The sequence below is a fragment of the Corvus hawaiiensis genome, chromosome 3 (genome assembly GCF_020740725.1).
Source record: "Corvus hawaiiensis isolate bCorHaw1 chromosome 3, bCorHaw1.pri.cur, whole genome shotgun sequence".
Lineage (NCBI taxonomy): Eukaryota > Metazoa > Chordata > Aves > Passeriformes > Corvidae > Corvus > Corvus hawaiiensis.
The window spans coordinates 102,150,379-102,171,103 of NC_063215.1; the positions used below are offsets into that span (position 1 = coordinate 102,150,379).

Here is a 20,725-nt window from a genome sequence, read left to right on the forward strand (position 1 = left end):
TTTTTTGCCGGGTTCTGGATCCCAATTCCTGCTTTGTGGTGTTGGATAAAACTAGAAAGGATGCCCCAAATGACTGAGGCTGCATAGCAGAGTAGCCAAGAAGTACTTGCCAAGAGGTTTGGTGTCATAGTGAAAAATGTTCGTGTGTGTCTGAGGACTACTTTTTTGATAGCTGATCCAGGAGGAGAGGGGTAGAACACTGTTTTGCAGGCAGCTCCTGCGCTCTTCTCCCTTCCAAGCAGCTCAAAATCTGTTCCTCTATGTTGAAGCTTATTACAGATAATAAAGTTCATGATACATGGGCAATATTAAGTGAAGAACGTTACTCCATTATCATTATGATTATCAGAGAGCAACAGATGAAATAATTTCAGCCAGGCTCTTGGACTGGTGCAGTGAAGTCTGAACAATGACTGTGAAAGGGAGAGCGCTGAGGGCAACAGAGGAGTTCGATCATCTGAGCAGGCTAATTAGAAATCTTTCAGCAGGGAGACAAAGGTGAGCAGAGGTTATAAAAAATAGATTTTGCAGAGATACTAGGGAGAAGAGAGAAGTCCTGTGCTCCAAAGGACAGACATCAGGAGAACAGCAGGGGAGGAGGAGGTTGAGTCCCTTGTGTGAGACCGTAGAATACTAAAGACAGGAGAAATCAATAACAGGCCTTGTGTGAAGGTAGTTTTATAGCTTTGTTCAGACCTAAGGAATCTGGGGAATCTTAAGATATCTGGAGAGTCTAGCAATTGCATGTTTCTGTAAAGATGTTAAAAAAAAAGGGAAAAAAGAAAAAAAACACCTTGGGGTAGTCGGGTGCTGTGCTGCAATGCTGAAGGGAGACAGCACTGAAGTTTCCTCAGACTCATAAAAGCTTAAGAGACTTGAGTGTAGACTTGAATGTGACCCTTTGACTGCTGTCCAACAGGAGGAACGCAGGGCACGCTGACAGTGACAAACTGCCTGGGTGCCTCGTGGTGAAGCACTGGGAGAAGGACTGCAACAGCCTGATTGAATTCAGATTTTCTCACATGTTTGCCTGCATCGTTTTGGTCGCACAGTTTGCTCTCCTGACAGCAGTACATGGCTGTTAGAGGCAAGAGAGCTAAATCTGAAGAGCTGCAGTGTAGTGGAGTTTGCTCTGCAGCCAGACACAGCGAGATGTCAGTGTGAGTGTAACAGCTTGTTCCCGTGAAGGGTCTGACACATCCTACTGCTGCCATTACGTGTGGATGGGTGAACCCATGCAGCTCCACCTCCTCCTGTGGATGCCCAGAGCAAATCCATGGGCTGTCTGGAGGTGCTTACCCTTCCCTCCAAAGCTATGCACAGAACATTTGGTCTTTTCCCAGCAAAATTTATGCACCTGGGAGTTATACCAGTTGTAATTGAATTCATTTGTATCACAGTAACATTCCCATATAGACAAGAGTGACAGACTCAGGGAGTTTAATTATAGCCTTTCCTGACATAGCATGCCTATTTAGGGAGTCAGCTGAATGTTTTAGTTCTTGCACCAGCAAGAACTTCTAGACACCCATCGGAGTTTGAGCCTGGGTCTTATGAAATCCTTTTTACTTTTAAAGAGGAATCTTACTCTGTCTTGCTGTTTGCACTCCAATCAAATGAAATTTCCTTGCTTTTGTATTTGTATTTTCCTTGCTGTATTTCAACAGCTATACAGTCTTATGAAAAGAAATTTTAACAAATAACTGATAGGCTTCTGCCAGGGAATGGAAAGACCTTGTCAAAATACAGTGCTATACTGAATAACTGAGGTGTGCATAGATGGTTAATTTCTCATTTTGCATCCTATTTTAAATTCTCTGCCATATTCCCAGCTATTGCTCAAAATGTAATAATGGAGGTCAGAAATACAGACCTTATATGACTTAATGATTTTAACTTATATATATATTTTTTGATTACCTGACAGCAAAACTGCCTTTGGAATATGACTCAGAAGCGTGCCATGCTGCAGTGAGAACAGCGATTAGTGTGTAGCGTTAGGCACACTCAAGTTTAAGATATTTCCCTACAGCTTTGGGCCCTCAGTTTTAAATGATATCACCAGAGATTATGGGCCAGATGCACAACTGAAGTGTGAACATTTTGTTTCTCTGGAACTGTATGGCTTTACACCAGCTGACATTCAAATATGTTGTTATTAATCTGTACCAGCATTTTATTTAAGATGGCATCAGATTGTGCAGACACAAGCCATGTGAATTAAGGCTTCATATCAGACTCGAGTTCTGGCATCCCCTAATTGCTGGGTGTTACTTCCCTTTCACACTTAAAATTTTCCAAATCAAATGTTTTGCATTGTGGTTTTCCGAGTTCCTTTCAAAACAAACAGCAGAAACCTGTTCCACTGCACACCATGGAACTGACACCCTGAAATGGACAGCTGGCACGGCTGGAACCTGTGGATTCACCTGGCAGATCTCTGCCTTACACTTATGTCTTTTAAATGATGGATTCCCATGGGCCAGACATGTGCTGGAAAGCTGAAATCTTTGCTAGAGGGATTAGCAGATTATGATTGACAGTGAAAGGAAAGCTGAAATCTTGGTGCCGGTTCCAATGGCTATAAATCTGTAATTTTTCCAATCTGTAATAATTCCAGTGACTGGTCCAGCATCCTTTGTCCTTGTTCCAAACTTACCCATGCCCACAGTTCTCCATGGCGCTCCATGTGCCACTTTGCTTATTTACTGTAGCTCTTTTCCCCCATCCTCTCTTCCCTTTGTAATGGTCTGTGTCCCCCAAACCTTACAGAAAGCACAGTGTTTCATTTCTCTTCCCAAATCTTCCGGCATCTTATTTCAGTTACTTTTCCCACATTCCTGCCCCTTCATCTCAATATCCCATCTTGCCATCGTTCCGAGCCTGATTTCTCTCTCCTTCCTACTCAAGTCTAGCCTATTCCTCCACACCACCCCAACGCCATCAGGAGCAGTCTGGACAGCAGAGGAGAAATTGTCTCCCAGGCTTCAGTTCCTCTTTGGTACTGGAAAACCACTGCCAATCCTTTAAAGCAAGACCATATTTTTATGTCCCAAATCCAAATGACCTCCTGTGTGAGACACAGTTTTTCTTAGCCTGGGTAGATTTTCATACATGTGATGAAAAAGGAAGGTTCCTGGTCAGCAACGTGGTTATAAACAACATCTGCATGTAAATAATATCACAGCAGTCACCTTGAGCACGTCCCAGCTGTGCAAAGCCTGCTGCTTTTTCTGGAGCATGTTTCTCACCTGAATGTTGACTGCTCTTATGAAATAAAAGCATCATTAACAAACTCAAACACCTCTGCAATAAATGTGCACTTTCAGAAGCTGTGTAATTAATAGTACCTCTGTAACAGTGGCTTTAATGAAACTTATTTTAATTGAAAGGCAGTTAGGCGTTGTCTCCTTCCAGTGCATGCGTAGCAAGCTAACTCTTGTTAGTATTACCAAGTTTTACTTGCAGAATGAAGGTCCTCTGTAGAACATTTCTCATCCCTGCAGAACTAGTAGGTTATTTCCTCAGTATTTTCCCTGGTTGTGCCATTGTTGTGTGAGTTTGTTGGTTTTATTTTTAATTAAACCATTAACATAAGGAAACATGGGAATTTTTTAGGAATAGAACTTTTTGCTTTATATTTGAAAAGGCTGGGCTTCAAAGACAGGTTTGTGGGAAAACAGCTTCAGTTTTGCTTTCTCTGCTTTAGGTAAACCTGTGTAAGCCAGTGGTACTGGGGGATAAAGTGTGACAAAGGATCTAATATCTGGGAGACAATAGTGTGCCCTCCTAGACCCTCAAAAAGTTCAAATTTTATTCTTTACTGTAAGATCCAAGGAAGAAAATTGTTGCTAGTGGAACTGGTGCTCTTTTTCCTTCAGGAGAGGAAAACTGTGCTTGATAGAGGGATCCCAGCAGATGCTTACCTGTTCTGACTGACTTAAAATAATTTGCCTTGAGCCAAAGACATGCTCAAATGGACTTGAAAACATGGTGCGGGTAGGACATTATTAAATTGAAGATCCCATGTGATCTCTATTGTTTCAGTTTCTCACTTGTCTCTGAAGCAAGATGGATGGCTGGTTTACCTAAATGGCTAAAAAGCAGTCTAATGGTTTAAGCAGTTTCTTATATTTCTTCTAAAATTAATATTTTGTGCTCTGTGTTTCAAAATATGATAGGAAAGCTTTTTCCACCCTGAAAACATGCTAAGTGAGAACAGAGACTCCATGTGAGTTTCAGGAAGTATTCCGTGTGAAGGACTTTCCTTGCCTTCCACTCTTTTAGACCCCTAAAAAAATTCCCATGGATATCGGTAGACCAAGATATTCTTGTGTGCCACAATTTAATAGCCGGGGGTACTCACAGGAAGTAAATTGGCAGTCCTGTAATTGTACAAAAAAGATGGAAATGTAGTTCATAGTTAGTACCTTTCTAACTTTGCTGTATTTTCATAACTAAATGAATCACAGAATACCAGGATGAAAGGTACTTCAAGGATCAACCGGCCCAGCCGAGTCTTAAAAGTGTCCAGTGTTGATTCCAGTCATTTCTCTAACTTTATTAAGTTTTGCTAAGAACGATCTTAAAACATGTGATTAAATTGCAAAAAACCCCAAACCCCACAACAACAACAAAAAAGGCTATGCTAGCAGCTCAATGGTCAATTAAAAGCAAGCCCACTTCCCCAACAAAAACTCAAATTGTCAATTTTGAAGGCTTTAATAATGCTATGCTTGAGTTTTCTGAGATAAATACAAATGCAGCAAGACTCATATTCCAAAAATTTGACAATCTTTGTCCATGTGATTGGTAATACAGGAATATAAATTAAAAGATTTTAATACAGGAATATAAATTAAAAGATTTGCTATCGCTGTTATAACGTTGCCGTTTAATAAGCACAGTCTCTCTCTGAGTTAATACGAAAAAGTCTCCACTGTGTTTTGTGAGTTCAGAATTAATGGAGACCAAAATGTTTACTTCAGCAAAAGAGATGGCTAAAAATAAAATGATACCAGAAAATAAAAGCATAATGCCCAGAAACATTTCCCTCATACTTAGAGGCAAAATAATTTTCTCGCCTAGGAGGAAATAATAGGATTGCATTTCATCAACCACATTCTATTCTGTATATTTTAGGCTCAGTGCAAATGTAAAAACAAAAACAAAACAAAAAAACCACTTCATTTTTGTTGTTCTTGTTCTGGAATGAACTATGGTGTTTATGGGAGAGGAATATGGATGTTCTGAAAAGGATCTTGGAAAGAAAGCACAAAAGACTTTTAAAGAGTTCACAGATTATCAGGCCCTTGTTTTCAAGGGACCTATTTTCATTACCTGGGGGAAATAAGGGTGCAACATGTAAGCTGAAAAGTAGCACAGCTTCTTCTGATCAGCATGATCCATGGCAGAACTATTTGTAATCGCAGAATGAAAATTAGCCGACAGAATTATTTCTGGAAACAGAAATGTTACACCACTGTGAATCTAAAAGTTAGATGAGAACGGAGTAAGGCGGTGACTCATTCGTTCTTTATCCAGGCAGCTATGACTGCTTTCACAAATGGCACAGGAGAAAGAATAGACATTATGCAATTAGGTGCCAGTGGTTTGCTTAGTGGCACGTTGCATAGCAACGTCTGCTTTCAAGGGATGAAGTCCAGGTTTGTGCCGTGCCTCTTCACCTGCGGTTTTTTCTCCAGCATGAGAGAAAATCTAGCGTTGGGCTTGTGGTGCCTATATCTTCATGTGGATTGCTCCAGGCTATGGGGCAGACCAGGCTGAGGGGCCTGGCCAGACCAAGCTGGGGGGTCAGCCAGCAGCTCCCAAGGGGACACAGAGGGTCCTGAGAGCAGGGAGTGAGCTCCCATTTCCATCAGGCCCACTGCAGAACAGAGGGAGAGGGCAGGATGGAGCAAAGGGAACAGTGTACACATGGTAGAGAGCTCGTACACTGCTCATTCCCAGCCAGCCACCCATCCCTAACATTTCCAGTAGGAAGGATAGAAGCAGTTTTGACTTTTTACTGTACCTGTAGTTCTGCATCAGTCAGAAGCAAGACAATGTCACACTGTTTTTTGGAAAGGAAGCCAAACCCTGGTCTGTTCATCTGGCACTGCAAAACAAATTTAGGTCTTAATCAATGCAAAGATATTCATGATGCTGACATGACTCCTCATGCTCAGGGTTTTATGACATGATCTGGCCTTGATGTGAAAGGTGTGGAAGATGGACAATTCACTCTTGATTGCAGCCAGAACTGCTTTGAAGCATTAGTCCAACATTCATGGTAAACATCAGTTATTCCTTGATTCAAATATCAAATTACCTCAAAAAATAAACCTTCCTCTCCCATTCTTAGCACTCTGTCGCTGTGTGATTGCTGGTTGCTCTGCTTCCAAGAACTACAGCTAGTGCAGGATCAGCTTGTTTCAAGAAGAGAAGTCCAAAGTAGCCCCTGCTCTTACACAGTGAGCATTCTGTTATATATCTCCTTGTAAAGCCTTTAAATATGGAGGAGTGGCCAGTGAAAAACGTATTAATGGAGATGTGTGCATTTTCATTAGTTACCCAGCTGGGAGAGAAACATGGAGGAAAAACAGTGGGAAAACTTTCCAGGCAGCAAACCCAAAAAGGTTCAAAAGGGGACAAGAAATGTGACATTTTAAAATAAAATTAATATAGAAATTTGTTTTGATCTTTGAAACTAACATAGTCCATATGTTGCAGGAGGTAAGGAACATGACCTGATAGGAAAATGTTTGGATTCTTTTCTTATTTTTTAATTAGTAATACTTTAATTTTCAAAGATTAGTGCAGAGTGCTGCCTGGCTATCTGTCCAGGTAAAACGTTGTAGCTTTGCCAGCATGTGGATTTTCTCAGCTCTGCTTCCACTTCTTTACAGATGAGACGAGTGGCTCTAAGACTTTGACCAAAGCAATTAACTTCCAATTCAGAGCTTAAAGGCACACGGTTTTGTTGACATTATTTTATTACAAATCCGTTTCTCAAATATATTCCTGCTATTTGTGGCAGTTTTGCCCATGACAATTTAGATGTTTGGGTGGAGGAGGGTGGCTGGAGAAGTAATACAAAAGCTGCTCTGCATGGAATGAATACCATGGATTTTAAGGTTGTTGTGTGGAAAGATAAACAGTCTGTATATAGAGAGGTGGAGGCCAGAAATGAGGTGACTCTGCTGCATGGAGCAGGTGCGCTTCCATCACTGCTGGGATTTGAGGACAGGGGCTGAAGGTGCCCTGCAGGGCATCTGAGGCATCGTCTTGAGCTTTTCACCTACACCTCTGAGTTTAATTTCTACAGCACTCATTTCACTGGCTGAAAGGCCTTATTGTGTTTGGTTGCCATGTCCTCAAGGTTTCTTTTTTTTTTTTCCTGTGAGAGGAACTTATTAATAAAGGCTTTTGCTTTCTCCCAGCCTCAAACGCTGACAATTCAAGCAATAACATGGTAGTATTAATTAGAGCAGAGCCAGTTCTGAGAAAGTGTTTCGATTTTCAGTTACTGTATTTTCACATTACAGGGTAATAACATGTCAGCAGTTAGCAAAAGATTTAATAAATATTGTGCATGTGTTTGAAATATTAGCATTTTAATACCCATGTCCAGAAATAATATTTTTCAGTAGCACAGTGCTGAGAAAATACTTTTTGGATGTGGCTGGATGAGCAGTAATTGATGCACATGTACTTGTTTGACCTATAGCAGGTTAAATACAACGTTAGAGGCAGTTGTCTAAACAGCAAATCATCTAGAGCTGATATTACTGTTACATCACTATTGCCTCTTTCCCAGCAAACTGCCTCTCATGCAGTGGGAGGTTATGAACACCAGATGAGGAGTACACCTGATTAATGTGACATATTCAAGTTTCCTTCCACAACTGTCTCAGTAACCAGTCACGAAGATCTGCTTCGTACACCGAGAATTAAATTCAAATTATGCAGTCTTGGCTAGAAAATTGTGCAGTTAATCCCATCCTGAAAAATTAAACCTGAGTTTTTCCACATGAAAAACTTCTGTGATTGTGGTATGATCTTGAGAGTCTTTTGTGATTTTTAATACCCTGTTGGTTTCTGCCAGTATTCCCATTGATTTAGGTTACTTTATTCCTCCATTTAAATGGGAAAAAGGGGGAAAAGGAATATATGCAAAGGATTAGTTTTTGGGAAAGTCCCCCTCTGCTTCAGAAATTAATGTGTCCAGAGCAAAAGTACAAAATGCCTGCCCTAAGCTCCTTTCTGTAGGTGTTGCGTGAACCATATTTTTCAAGGAAAGTTTGCCACAGCTAATGAAGAAGACATTAGTGTATATCTATTGGGTTTCCAAAACCTTTGTTTATACCTCTATGGCTCTAGCTATACAGCCTCCTGCTAAATTGAAGCAGACCTTTATGTTTAAACATCACTTGTAGCTGATTCTCTCGGAATTAAATTGCAAGTATTTGAATAAACTGTGTTTTCAGGAGGAAAAATGAAGTAAGTAGAGATGATAATGAAGCATTACAGAAAAGGGGAAAAGGAGAATTAGAGGTTTAATTTCCTTGTCCTACATCTGAAAGTATATTTTCAGACAGTCATTTGCTAACAGTCATTGGATTCTTACCCATTAATCTTCACATAATCATGTCTCTTGATATCACCTCCCTTGTACCCTGACCCTCCCCTTTTGCTGCCTCATCCCCTTTGCTCCATGACCTCACTAATAATTTTTCACTTCCTTTGTTACTTCCACTCCCAGCAAAACCATGCTCCATCCTCCCATGCCTTGACCACGCCCTTGATCCTAAGCATTGGTGTTGCTTGCCTCTCTCTGTGCCACCCTGCCTGTCTTCATCTCTACACTCCAAACACATGGAGTTTCCTCGGCAGTGCTCGCCAGGCACCATCTGTTCCCAGCATCTCCTTGGCCAGTCGTGGGCTCCTGCCTGGCTTTCCTGTGCCTGCTTTCTTTCTGACCTTCCTTCCTGCTCTATGGGAGCATAATTTTGGGAAATGTGCTGGATCAGAGCCTGTGTAACCACCAGCACCTCTCAGTAGCATCCTTACCTGACCCTTCTCGTCCTCTGCTCTCTCTCCCACTCATTTGTTGTCCAAAATCAAATTCTAAGCTCCTCAGAGCAGAACCTTTGCCTTCCAGCTGCCTTTAGCACCAGGCACAATGGCACTGGCTTCTGGTATCATTTAGCACCAAAGCCAAACAAATAAATAAGAGTAATTCTGAATTACACAGTTGAAGTTCTCATCTAAAATAATTTAAAGAGTAGTCACAAGGGGTTGTGCTGATTATAATTTATATAATAATTTAGGACTGCTAGTTTTTAGCTATTGTGTAATTTGGATTTAGTTGCAGTTCTCATTGGATAAAGTATATTATTGAACAAGAAAGGCATAAACTATATTCAGAGTAGCTGTAGGGTGCTATGATTTAAAAGAGAGCTGGTGCAATACTACAGCAGAAAATATGCAGGATCCATTATACTGTTAATGAATGCACAGCTCAGATTGGTGATTTAATTTTTAGGTCATATTTCTCTCATACCCTCAGGTATAGTAGACTTCATACATTAAAACTGAGTAAGTTGGTGTGTATTTAATCTCAGTCATGCAAAAAAAATGAATAATAATAAAAAATTGCTTTCCTGCATTGTTTATTCATTTGCAATTATTTATTTTAATGACATAGCATTCAAAGAGCACTATTAGAAGGGCACAGCCTTATTTTCTGGTACTAGTTTTGAACCAGTGATAGTAACCTTTGAGGCAGCTTGATATTTATCCATAGCTACAGACTGTCACTGTATTTAAGCCATGACTACAGCATCATTTTTTCATCTGGCCAGGAGCTTTCTTGAAATAGTCACCATTTCCATCCTCAGGCGAGGTGGCAGATTGGTGATATTTTAAACTGTCTCTTGGCTGAGAGACAAATCCCAAGTTCTTTATTTTTGTAAGCAAATGTAGCTGATGTAAGCAAGACCTATTCCTGCAGGGGCCACACCCCTGAATAGTTGTCAGAACCAACATTCTGCAGCAACTTCTAGTTTTACTAAACGTGGGATTTTTTTGGATCCTTTTTTTTTTTTTGCCATGTTAATTGTAAGCTTTTTCTACCACAGTTTTTTGATATGTGTACAGATGTCAAATTTTTAAGAATCCACATTTTACAGTGGACTGCATTTTAAATCACACAGTCATAGCTGCAAATTGAATCTGAAAAATCTCTGAAAATACACAAAGAAAAGAAGAAGCAATTAATGGAAGTTCTGTCTGACCTTTTACAATATACACCTGCTATTTTATTTTTTTTTAATCTCTTACAACTGGAGTATCACTTATTAAATGAGTTTGAACAACTCACCCAAGAGACATTCTAATCCGATCGTGTATGATGATGATACCAGTTGGATGTTATCCTATTAGGCACTCACTGTAAATAAGGGATTTTCCACTGACTTTTAAATCCTTGATTAATGAAAATGCTTGAAGCAGTGTCCTGTAAATTAGCCATAGTGCTAGCAACAATGGCAATTCACTTAGGAGAACTGATTTGTTTTAAATCTTCCCATCCAAATTAAAAAGCATGAGGAAAAGATAATGTGCAGTAAGTAAAACATATTACTCCATCTTGCATTGTTGATCTGCACCCCATGGCTGTCTGACACCCTTAGGTCTAAGTTCTGCTCTCTTTTCAGGTAAATTCCCATCAGTCAGAGCTATTCTGGAGAAAGAACTCCAGAAAGCAACTGGCCCCCAGTATTTAATTTATGTAGTCTTTATATTCTCTAGTGCTTTAGCTAATTCTGAATCCCATTTTGAATTCTGTTAAGCAGACCAATGGCTTTCATTTGTAGTTTGGTCACTGCCATCTCGCCTGCCTTCCACAGCTCCTTTGCCCTTATTCCTGATAAAAATGTGTATGAGTAGCAGCAAAGAGGTATTTGGGTTTGGGGAAAGGGGAGAATGGGGGGAGGTTGTGACACATCTTTTAATTGATTCTTAAACTTGAATCCTTCCTGATATGTTTTTCTGAAGAAAAACACTTTTCACATCATCTTATCACTTCGTTTCTTATTCAACTACTGATACTTGATTTATTGCTTGCAAGAAAATTAGTTTTATACCAAGTATTGACTTCAAAACATACATTATTTCCTTTAATATTCTGAGACATTAACAAGGTCTTTCTTGACATGCTATATTCTCATTTATTTAAGGTATTATTCATTTCTGTACCCATAATATGCAAGCATTTTTATCATTCAAGAACAACCCTTTCTCCTTGTAGAAGTGTGAATACTCTTTCTATAGATTGGAATTAGTGTCACTTTATAAAGACAGTTTTGACGCTCTCATATAAGTAACTCAGCAAAGTATCTCTCAGCCTTTAAGATACTTAAAGTGTATTATTTTTCTGATAACTTTGAATTACCAGAATTTTGAACGTACTGCAAACTGTACAAAAAAGCGGTTACCTGAAGTCTTACCATGCTGTCCTATATCAAGAGTAATCAGACACTGCAATAATCCCATAAATCTATCTGATCATTTCTTCTTGGGTCACTCAAGTTACAAGGGTGACTCATCTGTGCATGTACCAAAGCACCCCTAATCAAAATTCCAGTTAGACCAGTAGGTGTGAGACCATTTCTTGCTGTGACTATTGTGTATGCATGTGATCCTCTCTGTTCAATGGTATTTGTGTAGAGTTCCTCAGTGATCCATTGGTCAACATTTCAGAATTCTGGCTACAGGTCATAAAAGTATAGTCTTGTCCAGTGTTGTGGGTAGAAGGAAAAATTTGACACTGTGGCTTCATTGACCCAACTGAAACTCTTTGGGAGATGCATGATACTTTATGTACTTATTATCATGTTTTTATACTTAATAGCTGTGGGGTTTACAGTAGAGATATTTTCTTATGGGCAGGCTTTGTTGGTTACTTGGTTATTTTTTCTTTCTATCCTTTCTATTCTTTCTATTCTTCATATTCTTTATTTTTTTTTTTTAATTAAAAAAAAGGGTAATTTTCCTCAAAGAGAATAAGATACTAGTTTTCAAGCTTAAATGGTTGTCACCTGGGGAAAAAAATGGACATGGGAAATTCAAGAGGATGTTTGCAGCTGGCTTTTCTTCCAATTTTGGTTTTCTACTATGGTAGAAAAAAAGGATAACTAGAATGCTTTTTTTGGGTCTTTTAAAATTTTGCAAATCTACCAACTAATTTTGGCAGTATTTCAGATTTACAGTTGTTTCCTCTAGCTACAAATTTTCTCAGCTATAAGGAAAGATAATTTTTGCAGTTATGGCATCCAAACATAGCTGTTGTCTATAGCCTTTTTGATTACCTTCAGCAAGTTACTTCATTCTGTTATGCCTCAGTCTTTTACCTCTAAAATATATTATTATTATAATGGGCTTTTCTTTGTTATGCCTCACATATTAATGAATGTATTCCTGTATCACTTTCCTACTTCAGAGAAGTGCTGAAAGCTTATATTCATTAATATTCTTGAAGCGTGACAAAATAAAGCCTATTACTGTAATATGCTTCGCTTTAAAACTCTGGTTAGAATAATAATGATAAACAACATTGGTTAGCCTTTGGCCCTGCTGCACAGAAATAAAATTTTTACATCTTCAGATTTAAACTGATGAAGGAAAACTTTCATGCATTTTATGTCCCTCCTCTATACCCATGGAGAGATAAAAGAAGAAAGTTTCACATTCACTGAAATGGGTTGTTGGCATATTTATCATACAGGAATCCAAGAATGGGTTTTGCCTGCTATGTCCTTAGCCTCTTGTTTCAATATGATGTAGTATTTTATTCTCTCCATGTATTTCCTTTGGTGAGGTGAACAGAAGCTTGAAATGGACAGTTATGAAACGTCTTGCCCATAAGAAAAGCTTCTTCCTAACCTCTTTGGTAATTTGAGAAATGACCAGGTGCATGACAGTTTATATTTCCCTGCTATTATTCCCCTGAATTACTGTAGACATTCTTATTACATTTCTAAATGACTGTTCTCAGATGTGGCTTGAAAAGATTTTTTTTTTTTCATGTTCAGACTGATTGATTGCCTCAGCGTTTCATTGTCTTGCACTGTAAGAAGCAGTAGATAGGAATTCCCCAGTTCTTTTATTTATGGTGTGTTATACCACACATCCCCTGGTTTGTCTGCTTTGTCTTGATTTATTTGATTTCTTTATACAGAAAATTGTCCAAATGCATTTTGACCTTTGGACGTAAACACAGCACTCACACAATACTTCACTTATTTAAGAAAATAAGACATTTTCACTTATTTAAGAAAATAGCATAATAATTTCTGGCATATATGCATTTATTATTGTTTTCTTTCCTTGATTTTCTTTTCATTAAATAGTTTTCATCTCAGTGAGAGAAATGTTTGCCTCTTTTTTTTTTTTTCTTTTGACTCTACATCTGAGAAAGCAAGTGCAGTTAATGGAGAAAACATCACTACATTTATAATAGTTTTAACAGCTGTACTGCAGGCAGTTTATTATTTTGACTTGTTTTTTAATGCCCTCAGTGTTCTCAGTAATATCAAAGTAGAGATATTGGAGATAAAGAAGAAAGACCAGCAGCCTCAATATACATATTCTGTCCTTCTACATTCTTTCCTTATTACAAAAAAATATTAAAATGTGTAAGCACCCAGACTGGATATCTAACACAGCTCTAAAACCTGACAAGTGCAAATTGAAAAGCAAAGTCCCATTAATACAGAGTTGGAGAGTGTCACTGCACCATTACACTTTAAGTCTGGAATGCTCTGGGCCTTGCATAAATTAAAAAAAGAGAAGACATGCTGGTGAGAATCTTACAGCATGTTCAGTCTGTTCAAGTACATCTATTTGACTCTTCTTTTCTTTGCAGAGTACAGATGACATCCTGGTGGCCTCGGCTGAATGTCCTAGCGATGACGAGGACATCGATCCCTGTGAGCCGAGCTCAGGTGGGTTAGGTTAGTCACCTTTTTTTATTACTTTCTTTTATTTCATATTTGCATGCTCCAGTCCCCAAGGGACCCAACTAGCAGGACAGTCCTTTTGTGCATCACAAGGAGAGGTTGAATTGGGGCCTTTCTAGACCTTATCAGAGAGGGAGAATTTGCTCCAAGACATCGGATGGGATGTCATGATCTGAGCAAAGTTATGGCGTGGCTGAGGACCTGAGGATGGACTAGGAAGGGCCCCTGCAGTTGTGTTGTTGTGATAAAGAAGGCACAGCTTCATTTAGCAGGAAGGTGTTGCTATTGTTTATGCCTTAAACATTGCCCTAAATAAGGTAAAAGTACCATATTTAAAATGTCATGTTATGTCATGGAATCACAGAATGGCCTAGGTTGGAAGGGACCTTAAAGATCATCTAATTCCAATCTCCCTGGCATGGTCAGGGACACATTTCACTAGATCAGGTTGCTCCAGCCTGACCTTGAACATTTCCAGGGATGGGGCATCCACAACTTCTCTGGGCAACCTGTTCCAGTGCCTCACCAATCACACAGGGAAGAATTTTTTCCTAATACCTAATCTAAACCTAGTGTCTTTAAGTTTGAATCCATTTCCCCTTGTCCTGTCACTACATGTTCTCATAAAAAGTCTCTCTCCCTCTTTCTTATAGGCTGCCTTCAGGCACCAGAAGGTAGAGTTGAGTTCATTTTTAATTACTGTTTGTAGTATGAAATTTTATATAGACAGATAAAACCTGAAAATGTAGAATACAACAGTCCCAAACTTCAAATTGCTTTACAGTTTTTTTCCAAGCCAAGCCTATTCAGAGTATAAGTTTTAGTTGTAACCAGAGACAAAATATTTTGACATTCTAGTATTTTCTGTGGAACAAAAATGTAGTAGTGTTTTGGCCATGTCTTTCCTACTCCACTGAATAGTGGAGATTTGGTAATAATTCTTCTCTGGTTGGGTTGGAAGAGACCTTTAATTATATCTAGTTGCCACCCGCTGCCATGGGGAGGGACACCCTCCACAAGACCTGGTTGCTCAAAGCCTCATCCAGCCTGGTCTTGGACATTTCAGGGACTGGGACATTCACAGCTTCTGAGGACAACCTGTTCCAAAGATTCAATTATACTCAATTATGTCTAGTTAAATATTACATACCTTCTCTTAAAAGCCCAACATTTATCACTGAAGTGAAAGGGTTACAAAACTTCCTATCAGTCTGAACACTATAGAGTGTTACTATATATATATATATATATATATATATATATATATACTATACATATAACACACTATAGAGTGTTACTCTATATCCTTTAAAATAATCCTAGATAGTCCAGTGAATTACTCCTGCTTTTTTTGTTGGCTCGGGTTAGGTTTTACATTTCCTGAGTGAAGAGCTCATGGCACCACGTAGATATATCTCAGTTTTCCTTAGAATTTTCCTCAGAATTCCCTTGAATTCTGTGCTGTTCAGTAGCACACCCACTTCTAGTTGTCTGATGTAATTCGGTAATCTTTGGTACTTGTTACTTCACTTAATAGTAAAAAATTAAGATCTGTTTGTTGTGCAGTAACACATATAGCTCGAGTACAAACCAATTTAATTAGAGACTAATATATTAATGCAAATAGCAACTAAAAGCCATCTTAGTATAGCGCCAAAATCTGGGGCAGCAGAAACATCTACATAGCCTTAAGACAAATGAAATTTTTCTTCATATGCAAGTGTCTCGTTCCTTTCTTAAGTCACAGAGCTTGATACCCACATGCAAGAATTATTTACTTAAACTGAAGTAAAGGCAGAGACATTTGACTTGTCTCAGTGTCTGACAGACCTGCAGGATGGCACTTGAGCTCTTCCAGGAACCAATTTACAGATTTGATGACAATACTTTAGGACTGTTTTCTTTCGCTTTCCAATTAAAGGATTTCAGAGTAATTTTCAAAATTCTGTGAAATTGAATGATTGTTCTTAAAACTGAGCAGCAATGGGTACACTCATACAGTTTTGTATCTCTCAGGGAGACATTTCACTCACAGAAGTCTCAGACATCATGATCATGATATTCAGGAATATTTTTTTTTCTGTTCCTTCATTCTCATTTACAAATTCTTGAGTTTGGCAAGAATGTCCTGTCCAGTATGAGTGAGGGCAGTAGCTCATATGGCTCTGAGCTCATTCATGCCAGTTGCTTCCTTGCTTTACTTAACTCAGGCAGTGCTGTTTAGTAGATAAAGTGCCATTTGGGGGGGTAGTTTTTTATTTTATAAGGTAATTTTAAAGCAATATATTAGTTACATAGCACTAAATAATTTTCCAAATCCTCTGGGAATGCATCTTTGCTATTAAAGCTGTATTTGTATTTTCTCAGCCTTACAGCTCACTGAAAGCCAATGAAATTTCAGAATAATTCTTCTCTGAGGTAGTTTGAGCTCTGGAGCTGCAGTGTTTGGCAGTCCTGAGCCATGCACAGTCATTTAGCTGGTGGGTACAAGAATGGGAGAGGCGAAATGAAACTTTCTGACAGCTTATTGTTTCTGTCCAAACTATGGCTCAGGAGAGGGATGTGAATGTTAGTCTTTCAGCAAAAAAATGCCATTAGCTTTACATCCTGGTGTTCAGCTTTCCTGTTTTAGCTTAGCATTCATCACCCAGCTACACTTCTCATTTTTGTTTATTTGAGAATGGTTTTACTGTTTCATTTGTCAGATCCCAACTGCTACTGCTTTTTTTTTTAAAAACTGTGGATTGGCACAGGAATTACGTTCTGCATAATCCCAATTGTCTGGATCATTTTACCTGTCATTCTTCTCATCAAAATGTCACTTGTCCTCCCACTCTCAACTTTTAAAAGCTGTTAATTTCCCTTCATCGACCTTGTCCTTTTATCATACTTGAAACTACCTGAACCAAAGGGGTTACTGAAGTTGTAACTTCTGGCATATCAGTCTCTCTGCAAGGTGTTTAAGTCTTAGTCACTTAGTGTTATGAATAACCTTTCTCCATGAAGAGTCAGGTAGGCACTGCTCAGTCTCCATAATACTGCAGTCTCCATGTGGATTTGAGCTACTCCTAACAGTAGGTTGGAATTTAAGGAGAAAAGCACAATATTGTTGGCAGTGAGAGACTAATGATTGTTTATTTTTTCAGTTGGAATAGGAGACACAAAAGGATATGTCCCTCCATTTAAATTATCCCCATAGTTCAGTTCAGCTTTTTCCCCTTAATCCTTTTCACAAACCGAGTTGCTTCTCCACAGCTACTCCTCAACATCCTCACTAAAGGTGGTGAAACTTATGTATCCTAACAAGTAATTCTAGGAGGCTGAATATATGATGGCTAGGGCAATTTTACTCTGAAGTTTTCACTTCAGAGGCTGTAGTCTGGGTCCCTGATGATTACTCAGCAAAGGAATCTGCCTCATGGCAAGAGATGATGCCCTCAGAGCTCTGTGGCCAACACTTTTCTACGAAGAATTCAACCAAGGGATGGCCAAAGCCCCTGCAGGTTTATTAGCAGAGCCATGACTCAATATTTCCATGATGATTGCCCATAATATTCCTGTTTCTAACCAAAGTTCTCAGCTCCAAATGACAGCCTATTCAACAAACAGTTTGAATATGGTACGCCTATATCTCATAGGAAATACTGCTTATCCAGATTTTACTAATTAGTGAGATTTATGCGTAAAATAGGGCTTCTTTTTCCTAGTACAAATATGTTGCAGTTTGTAGTGGCTAACAAGTCCCACTCTGCCACCACCAGCTTTGCTTTCTGTGCACCTGTCTGCTAAATAATAAATGCAGAGATGCAATTTGCCACAAATCTTATATGGGACATAAAAATGTAAACCCGATTAGGAGCTGCTGAGCAGCAATCCCATCATCTTGTCTGGAACATAAAGTTACAAAAATTATAATTGCAGATTTCATTGTGGTATACAAACTGCTAAATGTGCCATAATTGAATGAAGTCATAACAAATTTATTAGCATGCAAAACTTAGTCAACATTTTTTTTTTTGCATTATGTTTTGTGTAGTAAGGCAACAAGTATTGCTTTCACAGTTTCTCCACCTTCCCCTAAATACCAATAACAACATGAAGATTGAGAATGATGATAGTAATAATAAAAAAAAAACCTTGTTTATATGTCCTCACCTTCATGTCATGGAGGAAATAATAAAATCTTTTCATTTTGTAGACAAGTTACAAAAAATTTTAGTGGTAACCCGTCCAAAAAATAGAACCTGGGACAATTTACTGATTTTACATGAGGAGTTATAAAACTGCAGGTGGACAATTGTTCTGCACATCAGGACTGCTGTTCCAGCCGTTGCTGAGCTCTGTAGAGAGCTCTGATTTCTGCCGAGTTTCAGTGAGCATTTGTGCTACACAGCTTATTTGTTCCAGTTACTCTGGGCTGGTATTTTATTTGTTAGCTATTATCTAACCACTTCCATAGTTATTGAAATGTTCCAAAAGGCAGAGAGGCCTGAGCTGGGTCAAATGAAGTGAAATCATTGAGTTTAGTGGCAGGGAAATCTCAACCAGGAAAAAAGCCTTACAGTTTTAGACAAACACACAGTTCTTTTTCTGCAAATGATGGTTAAATCTTTCTCCAGTTTGGGACTCGACAGAAGTTTAAGCTCACAATTAGGTTGAAAACTTCTCCTGACAGCTCCAGTAGAAATGGGATAAGTAGAGGTTTTGGTGGTCTTAAAGCCAGAATATTCAGTGGCCTTGAAAATTTCAGCAGAAGATAACCTTCAAAGTGAAAAAGGGGTTTTTCTTCAGGTTCAAACAAGTGTCTTTCAACCAGAGGAACTCCACATGTTGCAACCAAAGAAAATACTTCATCATCTCTTGATTTGTCTGGCAGTTTTTGGCTTCCAGTTCCCGGGACACTTTGATTGGTATCAGTTCTTGTCCTTTATCGTTCTGTAGGTAAAAAGAATAATAGTCAGGACAGAGTTCAGTCATGTATAATAGCTGGTAGCACTGGTTACCTTTCTTAGCCCTAATTCTTAATTCAGAGGGATAAATGGAAAAATTTATTTTCCTATATTATTAAATAAGAATAATTACTAGGATAGATGCTTCTGGACTGATCTTTGAGCATGTTTTTAATTTTTCCTACATGTTGGCCAGGCTCATCGCATTGCAGAATACATTGCAGAGAACAGCTACTGACAGCCAGAAATCTCCAAAGCACCAGTTTAGGCTAGAGAGTGAACAAGCCACTGCTGGAGATGGCTCTTATAGATCAGTCACTGCTTTGGGGAAGGCTTTGTCCTGTGAGCAGAACAGTGTGGGGCTTTGCATGCAAACTGCTTCCTACACGTGTATGTCCTCTTTTCTGTGACAACATGTGTTGGATAGATGAGATGGCTCAGAACCCTATGTTCTCAGCCACCTTGTGATGGTTTAGGTTTGGTCCCAGCATTGACACCTGTTTTTCTGACAGGCAGAGCTGTGAAATATGGATTGTGAGTGTTTTATGCTCATTACTAGAAGTTTTGCTTTCTTTTCCTGTCACGAATTACTGCACTGTATTCCTGGTGCATCTGGCAGCAAGATAACATTGCAGTAGGAGGTGAAGTGACTCCTATAATTTATACATCACTGCAAGTGCCCTATTTAATGCTCTTCATGGAATTCATTGTGCAAGAAGCTGAAACAAAGAAAAATAAAATTACAGTTAGTTCATAGGGCTACTGTGTTCATTATGGCTCGAGACATAAAGGGAATATTTGTGCCTCAGTCCAATTATCCTGTAGTTCTATATGCATTTCCAGTACCAGAAAGATCACTGGGTTGTCTTGAACCAGACTTTTAAAATGTTTAGCTGCAATACACATAGACATCTCTGTATAAGCTACTGCAGGGAGAAAATTAGGCTTTATTTACAAACTTTCCAAATGTTATCATTTACCGTGGCTATGCATAAAAGAACTGAGGGGATGAAGATATAGATTAATCTTCCTTCAATTGAAGTTAAAATACCTGTTAAGTTTATTTAATTTTTTTTAATATAAATCATAAAGCCTTCTCCAGAGGAACAGAAAGTAAATGCAGCATTTTTCCAAATAATTTTACTGTGAACTGAACTAGAGGTCACAATAGGCTGAGGTCCTAGTGCTTGTCACAGTGAATTAAAAATATGACACTTCTAATGTCAATTTGATCAAAAATATTTTTTCCTAAATTATCTGATAAAGTGAGGTTAAAAATCATGATTGGTCCCTTGTGGCAATGCCAGCCTCTACTCTTTGCCAGCCATGCCACAGAAACTTGGGAATACTGAGTAAAACTGTAGGTTTCTAACCAGTCCTTGGGATTTTCATACATTCCCAGTGTCAGAAGGAAGAATATAGATAGATACTGGGGAGCTGGCTTTTTTCCTGCACACAATGGTTTTCCAGCAGTGCAACACCAGCAGCTCGCTGTGCTCTATGGCTGGTAAGAAATATTGACATCAGATCGCTATAAATCACACAAAGCTCTTTGCTAACTTGCACAAGACCTTCTCTGCTGGTGCATAAATGATGAATGGTCTTCCTTGGGTGTGAACTTTGAGGGTGCATTCATATTCCACACATATCCTTGCTAAAGCTGGGTCTTCTCGCTTCTATAACATGCAGAAGAAATATACAAGAATGGCTGCTGTGGTTTAATCCCAGCTAGCAAACATTCACAGGGCAAACACT

General features: G+C 38.8%; 1 protein-coding gene across 37 annotated transcripts in view; it reads left to right on the forward strand.

The window, feature by feature from the left end:
* Positions 1-20,725, forward strand: part of NRXN1 (neurexin 1) — a 676,704-nt gene that overhangs the window by 643,718 nt on the left and 12,261 nt on the right. For 26 of the 37 annotated variants that reach the window (XM_048299377.1, XM_048299400.1, XM_048299386.1 and 23 more), the window contains one exon: positions 13,928-14,015. In XM_048299377.1, coding sequence (XP_048155334.1) covers positions 13,928-14,015 — 88 coding nt within the window. The remainder of the gene's footprint in view (positions 1-13,927; positions 14,016-20,725) is intronic. The other 11 variants (XM_048299382.1, XM_048299401.1, XM_048299389.1 and 8 more) reach the window with 1 other exon arrangement.